A 19,281-nucleotide genomic window follows, 5' to 3' on the forward strand; every position below is an offset into this window, starting at 1 on the left:
GTGTGAAATGAGCACTGGAAAAGGAAATATGAGAGTAGGTGTGTGTTATAGGCCTAATGAATCTTATGAGTATAATGAGCAATTGTGCAGAGAAATATAGTGGGCCAGTAAATCAGAATGTCTTATAATGGGAGATTTTAACTTTCCAGATGTTGACTAGAACTTGTGGATTGGTCACTCGCACACTAGCAAGATATTTGTGGATTTATTGGATGACTGTTTTCTACAGCAACATATTCGAGAGGCAACCAGAGGGAGTAATATTCTTGATCTGATTATCAGTAGTGATTATTCATGCATTACGAATCTGCAGATAAAGGAACCACTGGGCGACAGGGATCACAATGTATTGATGTGGGAATTATTTAAAGATGTAACTACCATCAGGGCTAAAGGGAAGGGCTTTTGTTTTTGTAAAGGTGACTACAGAGGTCTCAGATAGTTTTTAAATTCTGTACAGTGGGATCAACTGATGATGTTGCCAACAGTGAATTCTAAATGGGAAGCCTTCAGGGACTTAATTTTTGAGGCTACTAGGCTTTTCATTCCAACTAAGAAATACTGTTCAAGGTTTAGGCCTAAATGGATGTCAGATGAATTAATGAGGCTAGTGGCAGAGAAGAAGAATGTATGGGATGTATATAAAGTATCAGGTGGCACAGAAGCCTCAGGCAGTATAAACTAGTCTGTAATCAAGTCACAAAGGAGGTTAGGCAGATTATGAGAAATCTTTGGCTAAGGATGCAAAGAAAAACAGCAAGGAGTTCTTTACTTATGTAAACTCTAGAAGGAAAGGGATGAATTAGATTGGACCACTTAACATAGATGGGTTGACTATTTTTAAAAGTGCTGTTGTTGTTATTTTGGTTTTTAGGACCATTAGAAACTAAGGCCATATTGCTCCAGGGATATACAGTGGTCATTCCCTGACCTTTCCGCATCCTCCGTATTTGGCGGTCAAGGGCTCAAACCCCAGTCTAATCAAGAAGCTTGTGCTATGCACTGCTGCTGCTCCCTGCCCACCTGGCTACGGAGGCGTGAATGATCATACTCAGGTAGCTGATAAACTGAATGAGTATTTTGCATCTACATTCACACATGAGGAGTTATTCAATGAGGGGAGTGCCAGAAGTTTATCAAACACTAACAGGGAGCTAAGTGATATTGTAATAACTGAGAGCAAAGTGGAGGAGAAATTGTTGAAGTTAAATATAAGGAAGGCACCTGTGGTTGACGGGATCTATCTAGTTATATTAAAGGAGGCAGCAAAGGAAGTAAGCAAACCCTTAGCCATAATTATGAGAGCTCCCTTGGATTCAGGGGAGGTCCCCATGGACTGGAGGTGCGCAAATGTATCACCAATTCACAAATAAGGTTCAAAATGTAACACAAGTAACTACAGACCTGTTAGTTTAACTTGTGTTCTGGGGAAAATAGTGAATCACTGGTGAAAGAAGCATTGCAGGATCATCTAGACAAGATTGCAGTAATAGTTAATACACAGCATGGGTTTGTCAAAGGGAGGTTTGTTTGTTTGTTTGGTTTTTAGGAGCATTAGCAACTAAGGCCATATTGCTCTGGGATATGCGGTGGTCATTCCCTGACCTTTCCGCATCCTCCGTATTTGGTGGTGACAGGCTCAAACCCCAGTCTAATCAAGAAGCGTGTGGTATGCACCTCCTTCCCACCTGGCTACGGAGGCGCCTATCAAAGAGAGGTCTTGTCTGACCAATTTGATTGGTTTCTATGATGTGGTCACAAAGGAACTGAATGCCAAAAATAATTTTGATATCATATACTTGAATTTCAGGAAAGCTTTTGATACTGTTGCACATGGAAGACCGCTGTACAAATTGGAGAGGTATGGCATCAAGGGTAAGCTGCTACAATGGATAAAGGGATGGTTGACTGGGAGACAATAGAGAGTGGTAATCAATGGACACTGCTCTTCGTGGACAAATGGTATTAGTGGAGTTCCCCAGGGTTCAGTGTTGGGCCCATTGTTGTTTTGCATATTTATCAATGATATTGATGAAGGTATATCAGGTTTAATGTCCAAGTTTGCAGATGATACAAAGGTTGGCGGCAACTCTGTTGCCAGGTGGGAAGGAGTAGCAATGCGTAGCACACACTTCTTGATTAGACCGGGGTTCGAGCCTCTCACCACCAAATACGGAGGATGTGGAAAGGTCAGGGAATGACCACCGCATATCCCAGAGCAATATGGCCTTAGTTGCTAATGCTCCTGGAAACCAAACAACAACAACAACAACAAAGGTTGGCAGGGTTGTTAACGACAGTAATGACAGTATGCTACTCCAACTGGATCTAGATAAGTTGGTAAAATGGGCTGAGAAGCGGCAAATGGAGTTTAACATTGACAAATGCAAAGTACTGTATATGGGTAGCAATAACTGAAGAGAAATGTACCAACTGGGTGGTACTACACTCAGTGAAGTGGAAAGTGTAAAAGACCTGCGGGTATTTGTACAGCCAAATATGAAGTTCGCTGAGCAGTGCAGACAGGCTGCCAGAGCAGGTCATGGAGTCTTGTCAATGATATATAGAAATTTTACTAGCAGGGACAGGGAGGTGATAATCCCATTATACAAGGCAATGGTCAGTCCACACCTAGAGTAGTATGTACAGGTGTGGAGACCTCATTTTAGGAAGGATGTAGAGTTGCTTGAACGAGTACAGAGAAGGGCAACAAGATTGGTTAGGGGAACAAAGGGGAGCTCTTACTAAGAAAGACTTAAGTTCTGCAAATTGCAGGGCCTGGAGATTAGGCACCTGTGAGGTTATCTGATTGAGGTCGATAAGGCCTTGAATGGATTGAGCAAGCTGAATGCTGATGGGATTCTCCGTCTTGCTCAGACTAAGAATCTGAGAGGGCACAGTTTCAAATTGAGAAAAGATAGTTGTAGAATAGATGTGTGGAAATTTGCCTTTAGCCAGTGGGTAGTTGATTGGTGGAACAGGCTTCCATCTTTTGTTGTGGAATATAAACTATATAAATTTAAGGCTGAGCTGGACAGGCATTTGGAAGAATGGAGGAATGAAATGGGAGCTGTTTTTTTTTTGTTTTTTGGCTGATGCTGCATAAGCTTGCTTTCTTGCATCGTATGCCTCTACTAATGCTAATGCTATTCCAGCAATCAATGACTTGTTGGCTTAAAGAAAACTTCCTACAATATGATCTAAACCTGTAAAACCTGTAATTTAAATTTATGACCACTAAATCCCAGAATTCTTTATAAGATCAATTCATTCATTTTACTAATCCCTCTGAAAGCCTTATAAACCTCAATTAGGTAACCTCTGAGGTGCCTGGTTGCCAAGCTGGTTGTAAAACCTGTAATTTAAATTTATGACCACTAAATCCCAGAATTCTTTATAAGATCAATTCATTCATTTTACTAATCCCTCTGAAAGCCTTATAAACCTCAATTAGGTAACCTCTGAGGTGCCTGGTTGCCAAGCAGCTCTGTAGCCTACATAATCAGTGTGTTTCCTCATGTGATCATCCTGCCAATCTCACCATTTGATTTGTCCTCTTTGGGCCCTTTCAAGAAGCTTGATGTCTTTTTTCAGATGAGGTCTCCATACCTGAACACAGTATTCCAAATGTGATCTTACAATTGTCTTATACAGTGGGATTATAACCTCCCTATCTCTACAGGTTAGCGTTCGAAAAATCAAAGATAGGACACCATAGGCTTTCCTGGCTGCCTGTTTACACTGTTCAGAAATCTTCATATCTGCCCATATTGTAACTGCTGGATCCTTTTCCTCATCCACTGTTTTTAATTCAATCCCACTAAGTGTATAATAATATTTGTGGGTTGCTATTTCCCCAAGTGTAAGACCTTGCATTATTACTTGGATTAAAACATAGCTCCCACTTCTAACCAACTCTGAAATCTGTTCAGGACTTCAGAGATGGTCAAACATTACACCCTTTATCCCCTTGTTGATGTCATTTAAGAAAATCAGAAACAACAGTGGTTCCAGAACTGATTCTTGGAAGGATGGGGGGATGAACATTTCTAACATTAGCCAAAATCTGGAGAGTAATCATTAATCACAGTCCACTGCAATCCAGCTTACAATCTTATCCCTGTTCCTAACATGATCCAGGTTACACAATTATTGCTCATGTGTAACTGAGTTAAATATTTTGTTCAAATCCAAATAAACAATGTCAAAATTATTTTCTACATCCAGATAATGAGTGACTGATTCAAATTAGCTCATCAGGTTAGTTAATCTTCATTTTGCCTTAATAAAAAAAGTGTTGTGTATCTTCCAGTTTTATTAATTTGCTTTTAGAACTATCTTTATGTATTGGCAATGAACTAGCACTTCTCCACTCAAATGAAATCATGGCCAAATACAAATAACATTTCCTCATAATTAGCCATAATGGTTCAATGCACTCCTCATTGCCTTCCTCAAAATTATTATTCAATATATGCTACTAACTAATGCAGCCTTACTTGCCTTTAGGTTCAAAAGTTTTTTAATAAATAATCATCTGTAATTTCAATAATGCAAATTACAGATGATTGCATAATGCTTGCTCTCACTTCCTCTGATTCATATTAGCATTAGCATTAGTAGAGGCATTTGATGCAAGAAAGCAAGCTTATGCAGCATCAGCCAAAAAAAAAAAAAACCCCACTCCCACTTCACCCCTCTGTTCGTTCAAAATACCTGTCCAGCTGAGCCTTAAACTTATTTAGGCTATCAACTTCCACGACAAGGGATGGAAGTCTGTTCCACCAACCAACCACTCGCTGGCTAAAGGCAAATTTCTGCACATCTATCCTACATCTGTCTTTCCTCAATTTGAATTTATGCCCTCTCAGGTGATTATTCTGAGCGAGAGCAAGAATCCCATCAGCATTGAGCATGCTCAAACCATTCAATGCTTTATACACCTCTATCAGATCACCTCGCTGGTGCCTAGTCTCCAGACACTGTAATTTGCAAATCTTAAGCCTTTCTTCGTAAGAGCACCCCTTTGTTCCATTCACTAATCTTGTTGCCCTTCTCTGTACTCGTTCCAGTAGCTCTACATCCTTCTTGAAATGAGGCCTCCAGACCTGTACGCAGTACTCTAGGTGTGGCCTGGCCATTGCCTTATACAATGGAATAATCACCTCCTTATCCCTGCTGGAAAAATTCCTGTATATCATTGACAATACTCCATGAGCTACTCTTGCAGCCCGTCTGCACTGCTCAGAGAACTTCATATCTGCCTGCACAATCACCCCCAAGTCCCTTTCATTCTCTACCACTGTCAGTGTAGTACCACAGAGTTGATACGTTGCTCTGGGGTTGCTGTTTCCCATGTGTAGTACTTTACATTTGTCAATGTTAAACTTCATTTGCCACCTCTCAGCCCATCTGCTCAACCTTTCCAGATCCTGTTGCAGCAGCATAGTGTCAGTAGTGTCCTTGACAACCCTGCCAACCTTTGTATCATCTGCAAACTTGGACATTAAGCTTGATATACCATCATCAATATCATTTATAAATACAGAAAACAATAATGGACCCAACACTGAGCCCTGAGGGACTCCACTAATAACATTAGTCCACGATGAGCAGTGTCCATTGATTAGCACTCTCTGTCTTCTCTCCCTCAGCCACCCCTTTACCCACAGCAGCAATTTGCCTCCAATGTTACACTGCTCCAATTTGTGCAGCAGTCTTCCATGTGCAACAGTATCAAAAGCCTTTCTAAGATCCAAGTATATAATATCAAAGTTATTCCCTGCATCCAGTTCCTTTGTGACTGCATCATAGTATCCAATCAAATTGGTCAGGCAAGACTTCCCCTTAACAAAACCATGCTGTGTCCGAGCTATAACTGAAGTCTTGTCTAAATGATCCTGCAGTGCTTCTTTAACTAGTGCCTCCATTAATTTTCCTGGAACAGAAGTTAAACTCACAGGTCTATAATTGCTTGTGTCAGCTTTTGATCCTCCTTTGTGAATTAGGGTCACATTTGCACATCTCCAGTCTATGGGTACCTCCCCTGAGTCCAAGGAAGCTCTCATAATTATGGCTAAGGGTTTGCTTACTTCCTTTGCTGCCTCCTTTAATATAACTGGATAGATCCCATCCACCCCAGGTGCCTTTCTTGTGTTTATCTTCAACAATTTCTCCTCCACTTTACTCTCAGTTATTACAAGATTCTCTAGCTTACTGCTAGAGTTGAATACACCTCTGGCTTTCCCCTCGCTAAATAACTCCTCATGTGTGAATGTTGATGCAAAATATTCATTTAGTTTGTTAGCTACCTGAGCAGGATCATCAACAGTTGACCCATCGATATCAAGTGGACCAATCTGATTCATCCCCTTCCTTCTAGAGTTTACATAAGTAAAGAACTCTTTGCTGTTTTTCTTTGCATCCCTTGCGAAAGATTTCTCGTAATCTGCCTTCGCCTGCCTAACCTCCTTTGTAACTTGGTTACAGATCAACTTGTATCTATCATAGGCTTCTGTGTCATGTGTTAATTTGTATGTATCCCATGCATGTTTCTTCTCTGCCATATGCCTCATCAGTTCATCTGACATCCATTTAGGCCCATACCTTGAACAATATTTCTTAGTTGGTATGTAAAGTCTAGTAGCTTCCAAGATAAGTTCTTTGAATTCTTCCCATTTTGCATTTACTGTTGGTAACATCATCAGTTGGTCCCACTGTATAGAATTTAAATACTGTCTCAGTCCATCGTAGTCGCCTTTACGAAAGCAATAACCCTTCCCTTTACCCCTAATGGTAGTTACCTCTTTGAGTAAATCCCACTTCAGCACACTGTGATCACTGCCACCCAGTGGTTCATTTATCTGCAGATTCTTAATGCATGAAGAATCACTGCTGATAATCAAATCAAGAGTATTCCTCCCTCTAGTTGCCTCCCGAACATGCTGATGTAGAAAACAATCATCCAATAAATCCACAAAAGCCTTGCTAGTGTGTGAGTGACCAGCCCACAAATTCCAGTCAATATCTGGGAAATTAAAATCTCCCATTATAAGACTCTCTGATTTACTGGCCCACTCTATTTCCCTGTACAGTTTCTTATTATACTCATCAGAGTCATTAGGCCTATAGCACACTCCTACTCTCAATTTTGATCTCCCAATGCTTATGTCACACCAAACTGACTCGACACTGCACTGTCCAGCGATGTCCACTGGCTTCACTTCCTTGGATTTTATGTATTTCTTAACTAATAGCATAACCCCTCCTCCCTTCCTATCCAGTCTATCTTTTCTGTAGACGTTGTACTCCCCAAATTCCAGTTCTGCATTCCTTATATCTGTGTGACACCAAGTCTCTGATATCCCAACAATATCTGCCTTTGATGTTTTGAGCAATACCTCAAATTCATCAAATATAAAGTCTTTAGTCTGTAAAGAACAATCCAAATTACCTGTTGAATAGATGAGCAACATCACTGGTTTATCCTAAGCCCTTCCCACACTCATTATGCAAAAATCTGATTCAATTAATCCTTTTTATATCTGTATTCACATACATAAAAAAACAGTCCTTGTTCCCATTTTTGGCTCTCTTAGCCAAACTTAAACTTTGCCAGGCTAAACTTGTATGTGGAAATATTACAGATCAACTTATAGGCCTCCCTAAATTTCATTGCTCTGTAACTTTCCCCGTGCCATCTTATTATCTGTATATATTTATACAAAACCTTTCACCTCTGTATATTATTTATACAGCACCAGACTATATATTCATCCATCTCAGCATCTCTTCATGCAATATGTGCATTCATGCTTCTGTAACTATTGCTTTAGTAAAGACATTGAATAATTCTAATGTAGTCACCGCACCTCCATAGCCAGGTGGGCAGGAGCAGCAGTGCATAGCACACACTTCTTGATTAGACCGGGGTTCAAGCCCGTGACCACCAAATATGGAGGATGCAGAAAGGTCATAGAACGACCACCACTTATCCCCAGAGCAATATGGTCTTAGTTGCTAATGCTCCTAAAAACCAAAACAACAACAACAACAATAATGTAGTCACCCTCATTGAGATAACTACACAATTGACAGAATCCAGGTAGCATACTGCCATGGTCCCCTTTCATGAAATTAAAATCCATGTCTTTCCCATTAACATCTACAACCCCTTTCTTCATTGTCCAACTTGGAAATACTCAATCACTCCCTGCTAATAGTTCTTATTCTCACAATGTCATCTGGTTTGAGAGAAATGATTGAAACTAGACTATTCTGGTCCCTAGTACTGGTATTAATATAGGCAAATGATACAAGAGTCCCCCTCCCCACAAAAAAAAAAAAAAAACACCTCCTCTGTTCATCCCTCTAATAATTTGTCTAATTCTTCCTTAAAATTATTTCAAACTACCTGCCGCCACAAAACCAGATAGGAGTGTTCCAACAACCAACCAACCAATCAATCAATCAATCAATCAATCAATCAATCAATCAATCAATCACTTTCTGGTTGAAAGCATATATCTTACAACCAACCTTTTTTTAATTTATGTCTGCTTAAATTTGTGTTATCCGACCAAGGGTTTGGATGCAATCTGCATTTAATTTACTCTATGAACACTTCAGTCAGGTCCCAGTGCAAGTGCATAGTTTCCAGATCTGCAACATGCAGAACTGAAGTCTTTTATGTAAGATTAACTTTTTTTGTCTTTGACTATCTTGTTACCCTTCTCCATTCCTGTTCCAACAAACAGATCTATGTCCTTCCTAAAATGAGGCTTACAGCCCTGTATGCGGTACTCACAATGCTTCCTAATCTTGCCTTATACAGCTGGACAATCCCCTCCATGTTCCTGCTGGAAAATTTCTATATATCACTGACAGAATCCCATGAGCTCTCTCTCTTAGCAGCTTGTCTACATTGTTCCGAAAGCTTCATGTCAGACTGTACAATAACCCCCCCCCCCCAGGTCTTTTTGTTTCTCCATTACATTGAGTACAGTATCAACAATTTTATTCTGGAACTACTGCTTTCCATATGCAGTACCTTGAATTTTTCTCGACTGCCACTTCTCATTCCAACAGCATCATTACCTGATTTCCACCATTAAACACCCTGTCAACCTTCACATCATTTGAAAACTATGACATTAAACTTCATATATATTCATCAGTATCATTAATGAATATTAAAAATAATAATGGGCCCAGCATCAAATCCTGAGGAGATCTACTAATAACATTAGTCAAAGAAAATCAGTGCCCATTAATAATAATAATGGCGCCTCCGTAGCCAGGTGGGCAGGAGCAGCAGTGCATAGCACACACTTCTTGATTAGACTGGGGTTCGAGCCCGTGCCCACCAAATACGGAGGATGCAGAAAGGTCAGGGAATGACCAACGCATATCCCCCCCGGAGCAATATGGCCTTAGCTGCTAATGCTCCTAAAAACCAAATAACAACACAACAGCGCATTAATAACAACTGTCTTCGGCCACTCTCTCAATCGCTTATCTATAGCAGTATCTTGCATGTAATACCACACTGCCCCAATCTGTGTAGTAATTTTTTGTGGCAGTGCCACTGGAAAGCTTTGATGAAACCTAAGTATATGATGTCAAAATTATTTTTTGCATTCAGTTTCTTTGTTACAATGTCAGAACAGCCTATCACATTGGTCACAGAAGATCCTCCCATAATGAATGTGTGCTGTGATTGCTATATAACTGCATTCCTTCTTTGATCACTGACTCCATTATTTTCTCTGGAACAGAAGTCAAGCTTTCAGATGTATAATTACCCACTTCTTCTTGTGATCCCCTTTAAGAATAGGGAAAAAAATTGCACATCTCTACTTCTCAGGGCCTCCACTGAATCCAAGGATGTTCTCTTATTTATGGTTAAAGGTTTACTTGCCTCTTTTGCTGCTACTTTTAATATAACTATATAGATTCCATAAACTCCAGATGGAATTCAAAGGTTAGGTAGATGGTTACCTACATGAAGAAAGAAACACATAGGTAAATTTTTTTATTTTTTACTGTGTAGCAAAATGATGAAAAATTAGGGCTGAATTTGAAAGTGTCTGCAATTCTGCCCAGACACAATAGGAGGGAATATATGATGAGAACCTTCTCGATCAATTCGGCCCTGGAAAGATTGTGCAAGGCTCAAGGGGTAGAATTTTTTTCAGCCTGGTCTGCACTTGTTAACAGGAAAGACTACTTCTACAGGGATGGGATACACTTAAATGGAAAGGGTGCAAGAATATTTGCTGATGCTATCGAGGCAGTGTTAGGTGGGTCAGAAAACTGCTAGCTTGGGGGGATACTAGCTTGGGGAACTAATAGATTAACAGTAGCCACTGGCAGAGGTGAAAGTGATTCTTGCACTGCTTCTATTGGAATGAGCAGCAGCCTGGAAAACAAGATGCAGGGTATTTCAGAGACTGCTGGGAGTCATTGCGGTATAAGTAAACACATGGGTTGTGTTAGGGTAGCTAAGAATAGGAACAGGTGCATGTATACCTGCATGTACACCAATGCTAGGAGTTTGGTAAATAAATTTGATGGATTTGAGGGATTGCTGAAAACATCAAAGACAGATATTGTTGGGATATCAGAGACATGGTGTCACACAGATATAAGGAATGCAGAACTGGAATTTGGGGAGTACAATGTGTACAGAAAGGATAGCCAGGATAGGAAGGGAGGAAGGGTTATGCTATTAGTTAAGAAACACATAAAATCCAAGGAAGTGAAGCCGGTCAACATCTCTGGACAGTGCAGTGTCGAGTACGTTTTGTGTGACATAATCATTGGGAGATCAAAATTGAGAGTAGGAGTGTGCTATAGGCCTAATGACTCTGTTGAGTATAATAAGAAACTGTACAGGGAAATAGAGTGGGCCAGTAAATCAGAGAGTCTTATAATGGGGGATTTTAATTTCCCAGATATTAACTGGAATTTGTGGTTTGGTCACTCACACACTAGCAAAGCTTTTGTGGATTTATTGGATGATTGTTTTCTACATCAGCATGTTTGGGAGGCAACTAGAGGGAGTAATACCCATGATCTCATTATCAGTAGTGATTCTTCATGCATTAAGAATCTGCAGATAAAGGAACCACTAGGTGGCAGTGATCAGTGTGCTGAAGTGGGATTTACTGAAAGAGGTAACTACCATCAGGGGTAAAGGGAAGGGTTTTTGCTTTTGTAATGGTGACTATGGTGGTCTGAGACAGTATTTAAATTCTATATGGTGGGACCAACTGATGATGTTGCCAACAGCAAATTCAAAATGGGAAGCATTCAAAGAATTAATCTTGGATGCTACTAGGCTTTACATATCAACTAAGAAATATTGTTCAAAGTTTGGCAGGCCTAAATGAAAGTCAGATGAACTAATAAGACATATGGCAGAGAAGAAAACTGCATGGGATACATATAAATTAATGGGTGACATAGAAGCTTATGATAGATATAAGCTGGCCTGTAACCAAGTCACAAAGGAGATTAGGCAGGCAAAGGCAGATTATGAGAAATCCTTGGCAAAGAATGCAAAGAAAAACAGCAAGGAGTTATTTACCTATATTAACTCTAGAAGGAAAGGGATGAACCAGATTGGTCCACTGGATATTTCTGGTTCAACTGTTGATGATTCTGCTCTGGTAGCTAGCAAACTAAATGAGTATTTTGCATCTACATTCACCCATGAGGAGTTATTCAGGGAGGGGAATGCCAGAGGTAAGTTATACTCTGGCAGTGAACTAGATGATTTTGTGATAACTGAGAGGAAAGTGGAGGAGAAATTGTTGAAGATAAACATAAAAAGGGCACCCAGGGTGGATGGGATCTATCCAGTTATATTAAAAGAGGCAGCAAACCCTTAGCCATAATTATGAGAGCTTCTTTGGACTCAGGGGAGGTACCCATGTACTTGAGATGTGCAAATGTGACCCCAATTTCCAAAAGAGGATCAAAGGGTGACAAAAGTAATTATAGAACTGTTAGTTTTACTTCTGTTCCAGGAAAATTAATGGAGGTACTGGTTAAAGAAGCACTGCAGGATTATTTAGACAAGACTTTAGTTATAGCTCTGACACAGCATGGTTTTGTTAAGGGAGAGTCTTGCCTGACCAATTTGATTGGATACTATGATGTTGTCACAAAGGGACTGGATGCAGGGAATAACTTTGATATCATATATTTGAATCTTAGAAAGGCTTTTGATACTGTTGCACATGGAAGACTGCTGAACAAATTGGAGCAGTGTGGCATTGGAGGCAAATTGCTGCTATGGATAAAGGAATGGTTGAGTGGGAGAAGACAAAGAGTTGTAATCAATGGACACTGCTCATCGTGGACTAATGTTATTAGTGGAGTTCCTCAGGGTTCAGTGTTGGGTCCATTGTTGTTTTCTGTATTTATAAATGATATTGATGATGGTATATCAAGCTTAATGTCCAAGTTTGCAGACGATACGAAGTTTGGCAGGGTTGTTAAGGACACTAATGACAGTATGCTGCTGCAACAGAATCTAGAAAAGTTGAGCAGATGAGCTGAGAGGTGGCAAATGAAGTTTAACCTTGACAAATGTAAAGTACTACATATGGGAAGCAGTAACCCCAAAGTGACGTATGAACTCTGTGGTACTACACTGACAGTGTTAGAGAATGAAAAGGATGTAATTTTGCAGGCAGATATGAAGTTTTCTGAGCAGTGCAGATGGTCTGCAAGAGTAGCTCATAGTGTCTTGTCAAAGATATACAGGAATATTTTTTGCAGGGATAAGGAGGTGATTATTCCCTTGTATAAGGCAATGGTCAGGCCACACCTTGAGTACTATATACAAGTCTGGAGCCCTCACTTTAAGAAGGATGTAGAGCTGTTGGAACGAGTACAGAAAATAGCAACAAGATTAGTGAATGGAACAAAGGGTTGCTCTTACGAAGGAAAGCTTAAATCTTGCAGATAACAGTGTCTGGAGACTAGGCACCTGCGAGGTGATCTGATTGAGGTGTATAAAGCCTTGAATTGTTTGAACATACTCAATGCTGATGGGATTCTTCCTCTTGCTCAGAATAATCACCTGAGAGGGCATAAATTCAAATTGAGGAAGGACAGATGTAAGATAGATGTGTGGAAGTTTTCCTTTAGCCAGCAGGTAGTTGGTTGGTGGAACAGACTTCCACCTTTTGTTATGGAAATTGATAGTGTAAATAAATTTAAGTCTGAGCTGGACAGGTATTTGGAACGAGTGGAGGGGTGAAATGAGAGTGTTTTTTTTTTTTTTTTTTTTTTTTTAATTTGGCTGATACTGCATAATCTTGCTTTCTTGCATCATATGCCTGTACTAATGCTAATGCTAAGCTCATACAGCATATGTCAAAGATAAAACTATCCACTTCATTTGTCCAACCCTTCTAATAATTTATCTATTCCTCCTTTAAATTTCTTGAGACCACCCACTTCCACACCACCAAACAACACACAGAGAGAGAGAGAGAGAGAGAGAGAGAGAGAGAGAGAGAGAGAGAGAGAGAGAGAGAGAGAGAGAGAGATCAAGTTTCGTAAAACAACATAGCTTAATTAATACATGAGCTAGAGCACTTTAAGGGCTTAAGCCTAAGGCTGCAAAAAGAATTAGACAACATATCAGTTTTTGCAAATGCAGCATATTATTATGCAGCAATTCCAAAAAAGCTAAAAATGGCATTGTTTTAGTTATATCTCATATTGTGAATACCTTCACAACGAGTTGCCATGATATTGTACTACTTCGAATAAGTAATGGTTCACCAATGGAGAAGACTGTTGTTACTTATTCTTGGCGGATACCACCACCCAGATGGCAGAGTTTCAGGGCTGTTTGGCTCTTCTTCGATGCGTGGGTAGGTACCCTGGTGATGCAATGATAAAAAAACAGTTATTTATGAAGTATAACTCCACAATATGAGAGATGCCTTTATACACCATCAGGCATCTCTCATATTGGTATCTGCCGAGAATAAGTAAAAATTGTCTTCTCCATTGGTGAAGCGTTACTTATTCAAAGGAGTGCAATATCATGGCAACTCATTGTGAAAGTATTCAGAATATGAGAAATAACGATGCCGTTTTTATCTTTTTTTAGAATTTCTGCGTACTAATATGCTGCATTTGCACAAACTTGTACGTTGTTGATTGATGAGCTTGTGAGAATCAAAGTAGTGTAAGTCATCAATTTCAAAAAAAAAACGATGACTTATACCTAAGTGCATGTTCCTTTTATTTTTCGACTGAATTAAGTCTTTATTTCCATGAGGGAACACAGGAAACAACACATCATTATCATACCGAATGAAAATTAGAAACTGTTCAAAATGTGTGGTATAAGGCAGTGTAAGAATTTTTGTGGAAATTTTGTTTACTCATTACCACATTTTCCAGAAGCAATTTTAAAACTTTTAAAGTTTTGTAAACCAACTTACATCATATTTAAATTACTACTAAAGAATCTTTTTGAGTAACCTTGAGGTTGGTAATATTCATATTATTTCAAGTGTAGTTCTAATCTTGTGGGCAACTATGAATAAAAAGTGTTGAAATAAAGAATTTGGCAATAGCTCACCACAAGAAAAAGTTTATAATTAGCCAGCATGGCCAAAACCATAGTGTAAAGACATTTTTAATCAATATTTATAACTGGGTGCAAAACAGTGTAATTTGTAACAGGAAAAAGTATATTTTCAATTCACATCTTAATGCAAAAAATAAATAAAAATAATAATAAGAATTAATAAATTAATTACAAAATGTATAATTCAGTTTGGACAATTCAAAATAATTTTGATCCCTTCCCCTTCAGCTTTGTATGTGTCCATATCCCATATTTCATTTCATATTCTTAATCTACCCATGCTGCTTTTTATATCACATTAAATAGAATTTTTCTTTCTAGTAATCTTGCTTTATATATAATTGATAAATAAAAAGTATATACTGTATATATATTTTTTTGTTTTCAATTATTAACTAGAGCTATTCCCTTGGCTATATTTAAAGCTGAGCCAAGTGTTAAGAAACATTATCTGAGACGATGGTTAAAATCTCCTGCCGTAAGTGATTTTGACATCCGTTCTGTAAGTACATTTTTTTCATTTCTATTTTGTTTCTTATTTTACAGATACAATTCAGAGCAAAAATTATTAATCGTCATTAATTCATAAAATTCTGTAATAATTCTAGAGATTTCTTCATTCAGCTTTAAGAGAGAAAGTTATGTAATTAAATTTATGTGTGCAGCCCATTCGAAGAGTTAAGAAAAAAAAGTTGAAATAGAAGAGTTTTAATATCTTAGAAAGATCAGTAAAAACTAATGACAAAGACAGAAAGAGTAGTATTTGTTTGGAATTTAAATAGCAGGGTAAGAATTGGCAGTTACATATAGAGATAATTTACAAAAATTTGGAGAGAAATCTAAACCTAATAATAATGGTAGGATTTTATACAAGCCATAAATTCTTAATTACAAACAGTATTTTAGCATAAAGATAGCTATTTTATGTGGAAAAATAGAAACAAGAAAAGCATAATTCATTGTAGAAAGGAACTTAAACAACTAGTGTCATATTGACTTGAAATTGGAAGTGACTATCAGCTTGTATTGAGCAAATTAAAAATGGTTATGATTACTAATATTAAGAGGTATAAAAGAGTGTTAAAAAATGAACAACAATTGAAAAGCTCTCTCACTTGTTGACAACAACCATTAAATACAACACACTTTCCTTTTTTCAAATGTTAAGCAGCATTCTGATGCTAACCTAATTTTGGATGAAAAATGACAGAAACTAACAACTTTAGTGGAAGCTGCAGAAGAGTGTTGTTATAAGGTCTCTAAACAGAAAATTCAGAATGCCATGGTGGACCCAAGAAAATAAAAGAAGCATTTGTAGGGAAAAAAATAAAATAAAATAAAGAAATTAATAAGAAATTTTTGATGAATAAAACTAAGATATCCTTATTATCCATATGTATGGATTAAATATTTTTATGATTTGCAAAATGAAGAAGCAAAAGACATTCCTGAAAAGGGGAAGATTGAAATAGGGATAAAATTATTGAAGTAGCATATTTCATGGAAATGCTGTAAGTGGAAGAGAAAATAGTATCAGTAGTTGCATCATATTATCCAAAAGTCATTTTCCAAAGGACAAGTTCTGCGTGATTTGAGCAAGACATTAATTATCACCTTTTAAATGGGTTAATATAGCTGACTGTGAAATTACAGAGCAACTTAATTCTTGGTGTACCAGCTGAAATCTTTGCAAGTACCTTTAACAAGAGGGGTCATAAGTGTTGTTCAATGTAACTTTGAGGAAAAACATTCAGTTTTTAGGCCGGGCATGGATGCTGAGATCAGATATATGCACTAAGACAAACTGTGTAAAAGTCATGGAAACATAACAAGAACCTGTATTTAGGATTTGCTGATCTTGAAAAAGTACATGACAAAGTATGTAGAGATCTGCTGTTTTTAGTTTAAAAAAAAAAAAAAAAATTGTAAAACTTGAAACAGCAGCTCCAAGGATCAGTTCTTTCTCCTACTCTTTTCCTCTTGTATATTAATGATCTTTGACCACTGACTGGAAATTCTATGTATAATTTTGTGATGATAGCACTTTGCGTTACATCTTCAGATCGAGAAATATTACCCTACAGAAATAGCTTCATCTTCTTGTGTATCCATTACCAATTCCTTAAATGCTGATCTCCAGGTAATTCTCATTCTCAAATGGGACAAAGATAACTGAGTTTATTTCTGAAATCAGTTTTGCCATATCTTACAAAAGGACTCTACGTATCTTCGATGAACTCAGATCTGTAGACAAAATCATGTATCTCTGTTAGTCATTACCCTGACTTCTAATCTCTATTTTCAAAAGCACATCACAAATATTTTGCTTTCTCTGAATCTAAAATCTAGGTTTCCTCCTTTGCTCTTGGTGTTACTTTTCTTCTAAGCAATTACTCACTCTGTACAAATCTCAAATTTGCTCTGCCCTGGAATATTATTCCCATACCTGGGGTGCCCCAAAACATCTCTCCGCCTTATATACTCCATTAAAATGGCTGAATTATCAAATTGGCTGCTGCCACTGCCAAGCTCTGAAAACATAATCAAACTGGAAATGTGGAAGCTAGTTTTGGATTATGATTATTTTGTGGGTTATTCTGATGGCTGTTATTTTGTTGTCTGTTGTCAGTTATAATTGACATTGCAGAATCAGTTATGATAGCAGTATAATAACTGTATGTTTTTGTTGACAGTCTTCCCCCCACAGTCTCTCTGTATGTGGGAAGGTTCTAGGAAGTCATCCACTTTTGCTAGTGGGTGATGTTTTTATACCCTTGGCAGACGTTTGGAAAGCATGACCATTTTGATGTGGAATGGAATGCTATGTGGAATGAATGAATGCTAATTGACATTGCAGAATCAGTTATGATAGCAGAGCGTTATCCAAAATTATAGTATAATAACTGTATGTTTTTGTTGACAGTCTTCCCCCCACAGTCTCTCTGTATGTGGGAAGGTTCTAGGAAGTCCATCCACTTTTGCTAGTGGGTGATGTTTTTATACCCTTGGCAGACGTTTGGAAAGCATGACCATTTTGATGTGGAATGGAATGCTATGTCACATTTGACTATGTTGCCTTATTTTGTGTGATGAAGGTGTTCACTTCTGTGAGTTTTCTGTAATTTTCTGAGCATGTGCCCTATGTGATACTTTCCATAATCAAGTTTATAAACTACATCTCTCATTAGGTGAAGGGGTGGGTTAAGGATTTGTTGAAGGTTTTTGCTACCTTTAAATCTAACATTAACTATTAACTTGGTTTTTTCTCAATTTTATTGATGGTCCTTCAGCCACCTTATTTTATGTCTTATATTCACAAAGGAGGTTCGAAGGGTGACACGAATAATTACAGACCAGTTAGTTTAACTTCTGTTCCGGGTAAAATAATGGAGTCACTGGTTAAAGATGCATTGCAGGATCATCTAGACAAGACAAGGTTGGCAGGGTTGTTAATGACAGTAATGGCAGTGTGCTACTGCAACAGGATCTAGATAATTTGGGCAGATGGGCTAAGAAGTGGCAACTGAAGTTTAACCTTGACAAATGCAAAGTACTGCATATGGGTAGAAGTAACCCCAGAGAAATGTACCAACTGTGTGGTACTACACTTAAGGTGGTAGAAAATGAAAAAGACCTGGGAGTAATTGTGCAGTCAGATATGAAGTTTTCTGAGCAATGTAGACAGGCTGCTAGGGCAGGTCATGGGGTTTTGTCAATGATATATAGGAATTTTGCTAGCAGGGAAAAGGAGGTGATTGTCCCTCTGTATAAGGCAATGGTCAGGCCACGCCTTGAGTACTGCGTACAGGTCTGGAGGCCTCATTTTAGGAAGGATGTAGATTTGCTTGAGCGTGTACAGAGAAGAGCAACACGATTGGTGAGGGGAATGAAGGGATCCTCTTACCAAGAGAGGCTTAAGTTCTGCAAATTGCAGTGGCTGGAGACTAGGCACCTGCGCGGTGATCTGATTGAGGTCTATAAGGCCTTGAATGGGTTGAGCACGCTGAATTCTGATGGGATCCTCCCACTTGTTCAGAATACGAACCTACGGGGACATAAGTTCAAATTAAGAAAGGATAGATGTAGAATAGATGTGCGGAAATTTGCCTTTAGCCAGCGGGTGGTTAATTGCTGGAACAAACTTCCATCTGTCGTTGTGGAAGTTGATAGGTTAAATAAATTTAAGGAGGAACTGGACAGGCATTTGGAGGGTATGGTGTGATTTTTTTTTTTTTTTTTTTTTTTTGGCTGATGCTGCATAAGCTCCTACACTTGCTTTCTTGCATCAAGTGCCACTACTACTACTACTACTACTACTATATCAGAATCTATATTTATGGTGTATATTTTATGTAAAATGAAGGTAACAGGGTTATGCAATTTTTTTCTTTTGTAACTCTTGTATTTATCTAGCATGGAGAGATTTTCTAAGTTCAGCAACTTTTAATGGTTGCTGAATTTAATCTGATATTTTCTGTCAAAGACTTAGTGACTTGGAATCTCCTCTTTTCAATCTTCTTTGGCTTAAATTCTCTCTACCCCTATTCTGTCAAATTCATCTGTTAGCTCTATTAATCTCCCAGTTCCACTAATAACTTTGAACTCCTTGACTCTGTTTTCTTATAATGAGGGTGTTATATCTATTCATTGGATATCTA

General features: G+C 38.3%; 1 protein-coding gene across 1 annotated transcript in view; it reads left to right on the forward strand.

Moving 5' to 3' along the window:
• PolE1 (DNA polymerase epsilon catalytic subunit 1) overlaps positions 1–19,281 on the forward strand; it is a 650,197-nt gene that overhangs the window by 317,102 nt on the left and 313,814 nt on the right. The window contains 1 exon segment of the mRNA XM_090380641.1: positions 15,023–15,125. Coding sequence (XP_090236767.1) covers positions 15,023–15,125 — 103 coding nt within the window.

This window comes from Mastigoproctus giganteus, chromosome 9 (genome assembly GCF_048544385.1).
Source record: "Mastigoproctus giganteus isolate SK-2022 chromosome 9, ASM4854438v1, whole genome shotgun sequence".
NCBI classification, from domain to species: Eukaryota; Metazoa; Arthropoda; class Arachnida; order Uropygi; family Thelyphonidae; genus Mastigoproctus; species Mastigoproctus giganteus.